At 46.5% G+C, this 12474-nt stretch overlaps 2 protein-coding genes across 2 annotated transcripts in view; one reads left to right on the forward strand and one right to left on the reverse strand.

Moving 5' to 3' along the window:
- Positions 1-12474, forward strand: part of LOC127038876 (uncharacterized) — a 47364-nt gene continuing 34890 nt past the window's right edge. Inside the window, exon 1 of the mRNA XM_050931948.1 lies at positions 1-409. Within this exon, the coding sequence (XP_050787905.1) occupies positions 385-409 (25 nt within the window). The 5' untranslated portion in view covers positions 1-384. The remainder of the gene's footprint in view (positions 410-12474) is intronic.
- SMIM1 (small integral membrane protein 1 (Vel blood group)) lies at positions 6433-12058 on the reverse strand. Its single transcript, XM_050931712.1, has 4 exons — positions 11562-12058; positions 11380-11474; positions 8995-9130; positions 6433-7755 (listed from the first exon to the last, which is right to left on the reverse strand). Exons 3-4 carry the CDS (start codon positions 9096-9098, stop codon positions 7629-7631), a joined length of 231 nt encoding a protein of 76 aa, XP_050787669.1. The 5' UTR covers positions 9099-9130; positions 11380-11474; positions 11562-12058; the 3' UTR covers positions 6433-7628.

Raw genomic sequence — 12474 nt, forward strand, 5'->3', positions numbered from 1 at the left:
TTCAGCAATGAAACTTTCATGTAATAGTTACTCCAACATATTGCTATAGATATGATGCTGCTTCTCTTGCTCACCAAGCACCAGCAAGCCGCTTCAAGGGGTGTTTATCATGCTGCATTTTGAAGCTATAATCCATTCACATTGAAGTATCAGCCACTGTTGAACCTTCCCATAACCATTACGTTAGCTGCCTGTTGAGTTTGCTCAGAATTTATCCTACGCTCCTGTGGTTTGAGGTCTATTGTTTGCAAAAGCATTGATAATCCCCCTTGTGCTGTGCACCACTCATACTCTCCTTTAACCCTGCAGCACAGAGAGAGCTGCTGCTGAAGGGTGACTCACCAGCTGGAATGTCTCATTAGCAGGAATGCACTAGGTGAAGTAATGAAAAGCTTTTTTGAACAGCCAGGTAACGTTAATGGAGAAACTAACAAATTCCTTGCAGTCTTTGTGTGGGGGATGGTCTTAATTCCAGCTACTAACTCAGTAACTGCCTACATGCTAATGGTTCCATGACATGTGGAGACAGGCTGTGTCTACATAGTTGAACCACTCAGTCTTCTATAAAACACATTGAATTTTGCTGAGATCTTCGTAACAGATGGAAAAACGAAAGTAGGGATGCCTGTAATCAGATGTCAGTGTTGTCTTTAGCATTGTTGTGTTCAAGTCACGTAACCTTCCAGAGGTACAACTGTGTAGTAAACAGCTGTGTGGAGGAGATCCTTCCAGTAAGCCAGCCTCTAGTTAAAGACGGGGTTCTGCGGGTTTTTTCAGAGCAGTTTGAACTTGCCTTCAGTTTACTTAGAAGTTTTTTCTTTACATGTATATGCCCCATGAAAATACAATAGAGGCTTTGCAAAGAATTGGTCTGCGTCATCTGAAATAGCTTCGAGTGTTCCTGCTAGAGCATGAAGGAACTGCTGCACGGTTCTATTCAATACTTCCTCGGCTAGGGCGGTGCTTTACAAAACTCGGCTTATTCTCACTAGAGTTCTCTCCATTCCTAGTTCTTGAACATGTAGTTCAGGGACCTCAGTACTCGCTCCAATCACAGTCCAGCCCGAGAACAGCTATCCTACTCAAACCACTAGTGATACACGGAGAATACAGATAAATAATAGCTGTGTGGAGTTATTGTGTCATACTCACGCCCTACTATAAACTACCCTGTTCTTAAGGAAACACTTCCTGCAATTCAGAAATGCGTACTTCCACAGCTGCAGATATTGCTGGGGGGGGGGCGGGGCGAGAAGAGATGTGCATACAGGCAAGTTCTGTTCCCTTTTCCTTACTGTAGAAGCACCTCCACTAGAGCCCTGCAAGTCTGTGGATACCCGCAGACCATTCTGGTGGATCACAGATAGATGTGGATCCAAATTCTATAGCTAAAGCCCTGCAAATCCATGGTTGTGGATAGCCATGGATCATTTTTGCAGATTGTGGATTGGATGCAGATATAAATTTTGTATCCATGTAGCGCTCTAACCTCCACCCTCCAGAAACTGTTTCTGTGACTGGGCAAGTGCCTAGTTTAATCTAGGGAATGTGGTATGTAGTGTTTTTCTATAGAAGATAATTTGGTGTTCTACCCACCCCCTTCCTCACAAAATACCGTCTTCTAAAACAGGGCATGGAAAATTCCATAAATTGATCATGCACTTTACTGCTGCTCAAAGCCCTTTTCATTCCTAAACCGAAGTAGCAAGGACAGAGAGGGTGAAGTTTGACTCCCCCTCTCTCCCTCGCTTGTACTCCAAGTCAGGCTCAGCCTGGCAGCTGCGCTGCAGAGGAGGTTGCAGACTCTGGAGGGCAGTGCTTAACGGGTAATGAAAGAGGTGCCAGGGCTCAAACAATGGTTTTACTTTCATAACTGATGGCAATATGAAGGGCCAAGCCTAGAGGAGTCTGGGCACACTCCAGCACAAATTAAGCACTGCTGCCAGGGCTCTGTTACTGCTTGGAAAATAAGCTTGTGCAGGTCACTTGTAAAGTGAGCCAGGATTCCTGCTGTTTGCTTTCTGTGCCCTGAGGGCTGAGGCTTGTGGCCTCTCACAGCCTAGGCTAACTGCGGCGGGGTGCGTGGTTTCCTTTAAGAACATGGCAACTATTTCCTCATGCCTGGCGGCTGAGTGAAGGAGCAGGGCACGTGGGCGTGGGAGCTAGGGGCATGGCAGGTGCTGCAGCACCCCAGGTTGCGCTGTGAAAAGTTTGCTGGTGCTGTCAGAATGAACCTAGCAGCATTTCACAATTGTTCAGAAGCCCGGAGCTGTGGTATGAGCGGGAATTGCACTTTTTCACATTGCTTTTGAAGACACATGGTTTACAGTTTCATTAGCTGGCTTTCAGTACCCCTGCTGTAAACTGTGGCCCTCAACCCATCCCCTTGCAGCGGGATCGGCTCCATCATGGGAGCAGCTGGTAAGTGAAAGCACAACTGTCCTGGCAGGCTGGCCCAGGAGCAGAGGAGGAAGGTCCCTGCTAAGCAATGGGGACTCCCAGCGCCAGCTGGGGCTGGTGTCCCATGGCACAGCCTCGCCAGCAGGACTCAGCAGGGAGTGGGGGCGGCCGGCCAGGAGAGGTGCCCGGGCACATGGGGGCTGAGCCAGTGGAGCCTGGTCAGAAGGAAGGGCATGGGCACTGCCTGCACCTGCCGGCCAGAGAAGGAGCCAGGCAGTGCTGAGCAGGGCTGTCCCAAAGGAGCTGGATCTGCCCAGCCTGCAGCTGGACCCTGACAGCATGTGGCACATCTGGGACTGGCTTCTGCAGGTCAACCAGAGCCGCTTTGCCCTGGGGAGCCCCACACCGGAGCAGGACACCACCATCCCGATAGTGCACTGGTGTGGGAGCTTTGCTGGGAATCGGCTATATTCCCAGTGCAAAAATACTCTAGCCTGGTGCGCGGAAAGCTTAGATCCTCCCCAGACCCATGCTCTGAACAGTGAGAGTGACCAGCCTGCAGATTTTTCCATTGGTGAATTTTCCACTCCAAGGTGCTCGCAACATAGTGATGCCGGTTAAATAAATTATCCAATCAGAACAGAATCAACACCATGTGACTAATGTGTTGGAAAACAGCTACCCACACCTGTTCAATAATGTACAGTTCCAAGAGTTTACAAGTAATTTCAAATACCAAAAGTACCAAATTTCACCATTTCTTTGCAGACAATTCACAAAGAGAAGCTGAGGCAGACTCAGTTATCAGTTATTTTATTACAAATAATTCACCTCAGCTCTACCTGGAGGATTTGGGAGGCATCTTTGTGTGGAGGAAATCAGCATTGCTTTGTTCAGGTCAGTAAAGTTACTCCAATCTGTACCAGATGAGGAGCTGGCCCAGTGTATCCACAATGAAACAGATAACACAATAGTGTAGTGGGCTCAGGAAATGGGACCAACGTACCATAGTGATTGGTGCACTAGAAATATGCATCTAGATGGAAATATCTTGCAGTAAGTGGAAATCAAAGTTGAAGATGATCTTTCAGCAGGACTGTGTGGCCTTACCGAGAATGGGCCTGTCACACAACAGTAGCCATCATTATTAGCAACACACTCACTGGCACACAGGTGGGATTTTTGCTTTTTTTTCCTTTTTGTTTAAATCAATGTTTGAAATGTAGGAGATATGTTTCCTAAAAGGTTACAGCAAGTTTCTGGACCAGGGAAACAGGTTGACAAGTGTCCTAAAACACAAGAACTACAAGCTTTAGCATTCAGAAGGTGTGGGGGAAGTGGGTATCAGAGTCCAGTTTGGCCAAACTGCTGACTCATTAGATTTTTAAGCAATAAAGCACCTGAGCAGTATGTCTTGTTCCTTGGGATTGTGCCACTTTAATATTTGTGGAAAGGACTAAATGTGCAATAGAGCAGTTATCAAGATACAGCTGCAAATGCTGTACCAAGAGGTAGGTGTTAAGGTTGCATCAGAACCTTGGCCTGTGATATTCCCTCCTCTGCAAAACTGCTTCAGCCCCTAGCAATGTGCCAGAAACTGGCACAAGTTACATCAGTGAGACCAATGTGTGCTAAGTGATAACTCTATTTCACAATTGCTTCCACACATCATTACTGTCAGGCATGAGATACAATAGGGGTCAACGCATAAATACTTAGCTAGATACTGGAGTGGAATTACTCTGGGTTTATGTAGGTGTAAGATAAGAAACTGGCTCAATTTGCCACACATTAATCTCCTGATGATCTCCAACACCAAAGATTTGGTATGGTCTCATACAATGTTTTAAAACGCAATCACTCCTCTACTGAGAACCTTTTTTCTCTAGATTGCTTGGTTCAAATCTCAGCCAGGTCAACAGCAACCAAAGTTACCACCACATGGTAGCCTGTGTGTGAAATCAATTGGGTGGGTCTGAGGCCAGTTCCAAGAGGGACAGGTGATCACATCACAAAACTACCATTGCATCCAGCACCAATGAGCATCCTTGTTTGTGGTCTGGTGGAGGGAGCACAGGATTGATTTGGAGGCTGAACTCTGCTGAGACCCACAAGTACCCCTGGCTGATGGGTGTCAGCTGCACAGCGTGGGGAAGTTGGCACTGCTGCTGCCTGTGCTCAGAGGACACGAGGCTCCTGCCCCTTTGGGATAGCTCTTTGGACAAGCACCGACTCAGGGCCCCAGTAACTGTGTCAGACTGTGTTTGGAAAGAGACAGCTCCCATTTAGCAGCACCAGGTTTGAGGACAAACAAGAAAACTAGCATTAAGTCAGGTTAGTAAAGGCTATTGCCAGAGGAGAAATGTCAGCTTTTGTATATTCTTTCTGCTGGCTGACAGGTTTAATTGTGCTTGCTTCTTTCATTCCGGTCAGATGATCTCACGGTGATTAGGTCAGGAATGTATTTTGCTCATGAGATAGCTGGTGAAAAGTTATTTTAACAGCCAAGAACTCTTCTCTCATGAAAAGTTAAGCAATTCCATTGTAAACAGGAGAAGAGGCAACTCTGCCAAGGTAGACCTACCCCACAGGTGTTTACCCTCACTGAAGTGATTGCCAGACAGTCCAGCTGGGATGAGTCACTCTCCTCTAATAAGCAGTCCTGTGAATGAGCTGCTTGGAGATCCATGGCTGAAAAGCACTCCCAGAGCTTAATATGCCTATTAAACAGCCATTACCCTCCACAACTTCCGGAGAGCCCCACAATCATCAGGATTCTGAGCCCTATGTAAGAGTGGCCTAGGGATCAGTGACACTAGTGAACAGATACAGAAGCTATTTCAGGGCAATATATGAATTGTGGGTAGTAGCAGCAGGGGAAGTTGAGAAATGAGTACAATGAATATCAAACCCAAAATCCTCCCTTCCCTCATCCTTTTGTTACCCTGAAGTCTCCCGAGCTCCTGCCCTGATCTGCTGCCCCCCAGCTCTCATTCTTTACCAGTGACTTAAAAAAAAACCCCAGACCCCTTGGTAAATAAAAAACTCTGTGCTGCTTTAGTTTGCAGTTTGTGCTATCGAATGTAGCTTCTCTGATGGTTAGATTTGGGGGCTGACCTGTCTCTCCCACAGACGCATCCTGGGCCAGTCCCTCCAGAGCAATATATACTGCTGCAAACACTACTCACAGGATTGCTCAAATGCTTTTCCTCTCCCTTGTGTGACCTTCCACAGCACAGATCTGGGTTGTCTCAGCATCTTTGCTCTTAAAAGCATCCTGTTGAAAGGCTCCACTGCATGGGCTGTGGTCCAGTGAGGAATGAGGGAAGAAGAGAGGGTCAAAGCAGAAGTTAGGAAAGGCAGCATGTACCTGAGGGAACCCTGCCTCCTGGGGAAGAAGAGAGGGATATGCTGATGAAAATTATATGAAGAGAACAAAGGCCTACCGCCATTTTGTCTGCAAACAGCCGTGAGCCAGGGGTGCAAGTGGGAAGAGAACAATCTGCATAACTCTGGCTAATGCTTGTGTACTAAATCCCTGAAATAACTGCATCAATCTCTCTCCTTTGCATGGCTGTGTCAGAACAGGCTGCACATGTGTGCATGGCAACAGTCCCACATGTGGCTGGGAAAGCATTAATGCACATCTTAGATGAGCTGTACCAGCGGGGCCTGCCTGGGGGATTGGGATTGGAATTGGAATTGGGGCTGTGCTCAGATGAGGTGAATTATTCTTGTCAGGATTGGTTAGAAGAGGTATGAGCTCAAATCTTTCCATCTTGGGTGGGATGGAGTTGGAATCTGGATCACATCCAGACTCTTTTAGGGGGGGTCCTTGAACTTCAATTACCCTCAATATGTAATGAACAGTTCCAGGCTGCTCCAAGAGTATATTTCCCTGATACTTCCTATTCAAACTGCAGTCACAGGAAATGAGTCTAAGATGGCAAGATACACTTCAGTGGTCTCCCCTGTATATGCCTTTCCATTGAGAGACATATTCCAGCACTGATCAGAGACGTGAGCAGCCTGTTGGCTTTAAATCTGCTTTTTATTGCTTAAAATAATTTGACTCTGATGCAGAAATATACAGAACTTTACATGCCTGCTGCACAGTTTGAAAATCCTATAAAACAGGCTGTGTGAGAGCCCTAGGCCTTGAAAAGAGCTTTCTAAAGGAAACATTAACATGATTACAAAGAGCAACAGGTTCCTTCGCAGGGGGAAGCCAGTGAGGTGCTGATTAAAATAAAGGTTCCCATCACACTGGTTTATAATGAACCTAACTACACTGGGAGCTGGCATGCAGCCTTCCTGAAGAGTTGGTAGAGGGGCTGTGTGCAAAAGCCTTTAATCTTCCTGGATGACATGACTGATGGAGCATAAGGAAGTTTCAAAGGTTAGTTCAGCAAGTCCTGTGAATCCAGGCACAGCACTCACAGCCCCTAGTAAAGTGTAGGGTAGAAATAAGGGCTTGAAAAGACAAAGATCCCAAATGTAAGGGAGGAGCACCTTGCTCCTGAAAAGTCATAGTCAAATAGAAGTGGGTGTGTCGACCCACTGATCAACAAAGGGCTCCAGTGACTGCTAAGGAATTCTGATTGCACATGCAGGAGACTTTAATCAGGTGCACAAACGGGTTGGGTGCACAGTGACGGGTTTGCTCACACAACTACCCATTATGTGCTCACAAAACAGAGGTGTTTTCACATGCATACAGATGTGCCAGGAGATACGCAGATGCCATTAAGAAGCTCATAGAAAACATGCCCAGGCAAAACCGGTACCCAGATCCCCTGCTGATGGGTGTGTCACAAGGGGCAGGGATGGAAACCTCAGGACCAAGAAGCTGTTCTTATTGCAATACAGGGCATTTTGGCAGCAGTGACAGATTTTGGAAACAGCACGTTTTGCTGATTCATGAGGGAGAGCACATCCATTTCTAGTTCCTCTTTTGCCTTTGTTGTGCCTTCAGCTGAGATTGGACAATCAGTTCTCTCCTAGGCAGCAAGAAGTGCTGCATCTAGCACTCATTCTATGCACCTCCCTAATCCTGATGCTGATGGCTCCCTTTGTGTGCTCATACGACACTTAGTGAAGATTCCTGCATCTTGCATGCATGCTTGTTGACTTGCCTGATTGGGGGTGGGAACTGGACAGGGAGGTTTGGGATTACCTCACCAGAGAAATCCAGGCCTGGGTCCTGCCGGTGAATTTCACTGTTACTTCTACTTGCACTTGTGCACATAGTAACCTGTCACATAGCCAATGACAAAAACCATCCAGAAGAGGATGTTTCCTCCAATCACTTTAACTGCAATGCCGATTTTCCCAGTGCACAGCTTCGTGTAGATTCTGGGGAGATAAACATGGATAAAGAACAGCTGTAGTCAGCTGACATCCTGGCTGCATTAACAGGCTTAGCAGAGCTGACTCAGTTTGCTATTTGACTGGGAGACCTGTCGAACTCCAGGATGGTACCAGAAGTGGTGCTGGTGATTCAGTAGTGATCAGCTGCCCTCAGAAAGGGGCTGTGAGGGCTGTGCCATCTCTTGGATGAAGTATAAAACCCAGGGTCTCTCTGCTTGTGGTTCCACTGAAGATTCTACAGTATCTCTCCTCAGAATAGAAATCTTAGCCCTAATGCAGGACACATTACACCTGGAATAATTAAATTTTGTCCCCCTCAACCTTCCCTGAAGCTTCAGTTCAACACAACATTTTTCACTGCACACCCTGAACTGCTGTGTAGCGTTGCTGTGTTCCGGCCAGATATGGCTGGTTTTAGTGGCAAGTGAAATGATTCTAGTTTATTGTAAAACATGTTAGGGTGAATAGTGTTAGAGAAATAAATGTTACTATTGTTGTTACAGAGTCTACACGGGGGGAGAGAGAGAGACCGTATTTCTCTTCCTTTCCATGAGTGAGGGTGAGTGGGGGGAAAGAATCACGATGCTCTAAGCCACTCAGTTCACTGTTTGCAATTTGCTAGAGAAAGGGAATTCTTTAAAATTGTGTACGGACAGCTTAGCTTTTAGAATAGTAACATGGCAGCCAACTGTATCTGTAACTTCAGTTAGATTGTGAATAGAGACCAATTTGTCTGCTTTAAAAATTCCAAATTTGGTTCCCATTCCTGAAATCAATACTGAGGCACTATCTCACTGACATCCGTGGCATTGTACAATTGGAATCTTTGTGGGTTCCTGCACTGCTCGTTAAACTGAGAGAGACAATCCTGGAAGATCTGACTCAATTATCTTCCAGAAGGTGATCTGTGTTGGCCTTGCAGAAATGCTCTTGGTAGATCTTGGGGAAGTGTGTCTGGTTCTAGGACCATGTATGGTGGATGAAGGGCTACTCTGCTGGCTGACCATTGGCAGTCAAACCATGTGGGTTTCTTTAATTCCAGCACAGAAGGATAAAAGGTTGACAGACTCTCTAAGGCTAAGGAGAAGGGCAGGAGGGCCTGCAGGGATCCTCCATAGCTCAGGAGGAACACCTTGGGAAGAGGAATAGGTTCTGGACAGCTGTTCTTCTTGTGTGTGCTGTTGAGTCTACACCAGTCAGACAGCTGAGTCACAGGGGTCTCACCTTTTACATCCTGACACCTCGGCAGTGGATGTGTTCACACTGACTTCATCACAACTACTGTTGTTCCACCTGTTGTACTGAACACCTGTGTCTTGAGGCTGCATCCTTCCAAGGAAAAGGTTGAAGGAAAAAGACTCTAGGAAGGAGGCAAAGGCAAATACAAGTTAAGCTGATGCCTTGACAAGAGGAAAAACTTAATGCAGTTTCCTAACTTTTGTTTGTTCTCCTTTATTCCTTCTGAAAGTGACAATTATAGTCAGTGATGTGGCACCAGGCATGCCCATGTGCGGTTACACTCTCTCTTACTGACCCCAGATCAATAGCTGTCAAGAATAACGAGAAGTACAGGCACGAAGTAGTGAGACAGCTATATGTACCAATTACTATCAGGATTAAAACGGAATCCCCCTGAAGAGTCTGACAGGACTTTGAATGGGAACTTTGATCAAGATTAAAAAAAGTGGATGGGTGACTCTGAAGTCACTCCTGAGATTTCATTTATAGATCCAAATACATCAATCGAGCTGATGATAATTTTTGACATGTAAACACCTGTTCACTGGGAATTAGACTGAGACTATCAAACCAATTCACCCAGGCAAATAAACCTACAATCTGGGGTGAAAGACTCCATCGAGTCATCCAATCTTTTATATGCATCTGACTTGGGTCCAGATTCCAGACACTCACAAATCTTTGGAATGCTGAAGAGCTTTCTCCCTGCAGAGTAAGGACTGCCTAGTTGCTGTCTTCCACACCCCAAAGGTGTGTGCACTTCAGTAAGGAGATGTACATATGTCTGCACTTCAGTAAGGAGATGTACATATGTCTCGTGGTTTTTGAAGCGTACTGGGATTCTCATGGTGAAAGGTCCCCCTACAGAAATGTAAAATTTTATTTTATGAAGCCTATCTAAAATTCTGGCCAAGGCTGAGTTATCTAGTTACTCCTTACTCTAGGTCCTGCAATGCAGCTTGTCTATCTGTTTCCCACATCATAAGCTCTTCCAGACTGGGAGTACCACATCTGTGTCTTGTAGAGAACACACCATCGACACCTAACAGATCATGCTTTACAACTGCTAATTTGCAGTAATTTTAAAATTCTCCCCTTGTTGCCACCTCCTTTTTGACCCAGCCCTCCCACTCCTGAGACACGGCTCGGCTCGAGGCACCCAGTGCTGCCAGACAGCTGTGCCTAGCAGAAGGGGACTAGAAGAAAGGTTGGCCCTATAGGAAGCAGCACAAAGAAAACTAGAAATGCAGCTAGTTGAGGTGTGTCTGGGAAAGAAGGGACCTGGGAAAGAGATGGGGCAGGACTGGGAGGGATTATGCTGCCTGGGGCATATTTGCAATTTGCCCTTTTAAGTGTGATTATTTCCACTTGGATCCTAGCCTATGTTTTGTAAATAGGGGACTTTACATTCTTGGCTTGCTGACATAACAATGTCCCTGATTAAGGTCTAAATTCTAAGGCTGCTAGTGCCAGCAATCGCACTGGTGTTTGCTGACGTACCATGTTAGAGATTAGACCCAGCAGCTCCCTTCAGAGTTTTGGCTCTGCAATCTAAATGCCTCTTTGTGCATATCTCTGTAGCACATTGCAGGTCTTTAGAAATGTTTTCTATTATCTGCAACTTAGCATGAGCCTGGCATATTGTGAGGGATTTTTTAAAAAGATCTTTACATTTTTAAGATGCCCCTTTTTGATCAGTATGGTGCCGGATCAGATTGGGGCAAACGTGGCTTTAATTCACTTTAGCATTTGTCCAATCTTGGGGCCGGTGGAAAGTGGGTTAGAGCAGCCTGTAGGCTGTTCTAACTTACACTCATCTCCAGAGGCCACATGAGACTATCCCAGACTATCAGCCAGACATAACCGTGTCCTGGCCAAGCCTCCTCTTTGCTAGGCTGCACCTCCTGTGCTGGGGAAGGGGGAGTTGTGCAGGGCAAGAGGCACTCTGTGCCACAAGAGGATTCCTCCACATCAGGGGACATTCCACTGCCTGACTTTGCTGGGTTATATGGCTGCTTTGTGCTGGTGGAGCAGTACTCTACAGCTGCAGCCCAGCTGGGAATCTGGCCCCCTTTTTCAATCTGACAGTGTACAGGGGTGGCACAAGGCACCTACTCTCCTTTAGGGTCCCAGGGAAGGACCCAGCACAATGGGAATCCTTGCACTTTGGGATGTTGAGGAGCTGCTCTTTTCAGGTGCCTCCCTAGCTGCCTTCTGTATGATTCCAGATCCAAAGGTCTCCTATCCTCTCCAGTGATCAGTGTATTCAAACAACATATTGACCAGTTGGCTAGAGCAGACACATTACTTCTGGCTGAGAGATTTTTTAAATGAAGCCATATTGTCTCTCTTCACTTCCCCCAAACCAACCTGTAAAAAGTAGTTTACCACTGGATGGGCTTGGATTTTATACTCCTCCTCTCCTCCTAACGTCTGCGCAGAGCTGGGCTTCAGCAATTCTACCCCTGAAAATAGGGTGGAAAAGTGGAAAAAAAGTCAGAAGAGAAAAGCGAGTTTGCCAAAGAGTGTTTAAAACTGCAGCGTGCTCTCACCTGAGGATCAAAGTCCCTCTCTGACTCCGCTCCGAGCTGTTTCTTGATGAAAAATAACCTTTGCCTTTAGCTCTTTTCTTTCTGCGTTGATTGTGAGCTTTTAACAGCTGTGTGTGCTGTTGTGTTAAACCAAGATTAGAGGAGGAGCGGGGAAGGAGGCGGGGTCCACCAGTTCAGTCCCTTTCAGCCAAAAACACAGGTGCCGGCTACAGCTGGCTGACTCCATACGTTCTGACCTACCCAGAGAAATTGCTGGGGCAAAACTTCCACAGTTCCCACATGCACATTCTTTAACCTCACTCCGTCTGAAGGCAAATGAGATGCATGCAATGGAGAATGCATGCCAAAGACTTGATTTGAGGCAGGAGTATAAGGGTTACCACCAGAAACATTGACCATTGGACCTGGCCCTTCCTTTATTTCAACATTCTGACCTCAGTGCCATGACAGCATTGAGATTCCAGTGAAAGGAGTGCATGGCCCTGGGGGAAGCTGGACAGTAAGCAGGGGAGACTCTTAAATATTCTGTAATCCCATAAATTCTGCCCGCAGCCCTGACTCTCACAGCCCTTACTCCTCCTGGGCTAGATCCAGAGCATCTCATTCTGTCCTCCATTGATGTGATGTAGTTACTTCAGCTTTACATCGGTGTTGTGAGATCAGACTAGGTACAGTGCACCAGAGATCTAGTCAGCATTATCAGTCTGAAGCAAAATCCTTCACTTCTACTTCTGTCTTTAATGGTGCAGATTAGGGAACTGGACAGCTCGGGGGAAGGTTACTGATGGGATACAGAGCCTTTCACATGCCAGATTGCTGGCTGCAGTGCAGCTCTGGTCCATTGTTTCCAACTGAAGGCGTCTGGTGCCCTGTCTGAAATGAGGCAGTAGCCCCAGTTCAGTACTGAGTGGGC

The sequence above is a fragment of the Gopherus flavomarginatus genome, chromosome 21, assembly GCF_025201925.1.
Source record: "Gopherus flavomarginatus isolate rGopFla2 chromosome 21, rGopFla2.mat.asm, whole genome shotgun sequence".
NCBI lineage: Eukaryota > Metazoa > Chordata > Testudines > Testudinidae > Gopherus > Gopherus flavomarginatus.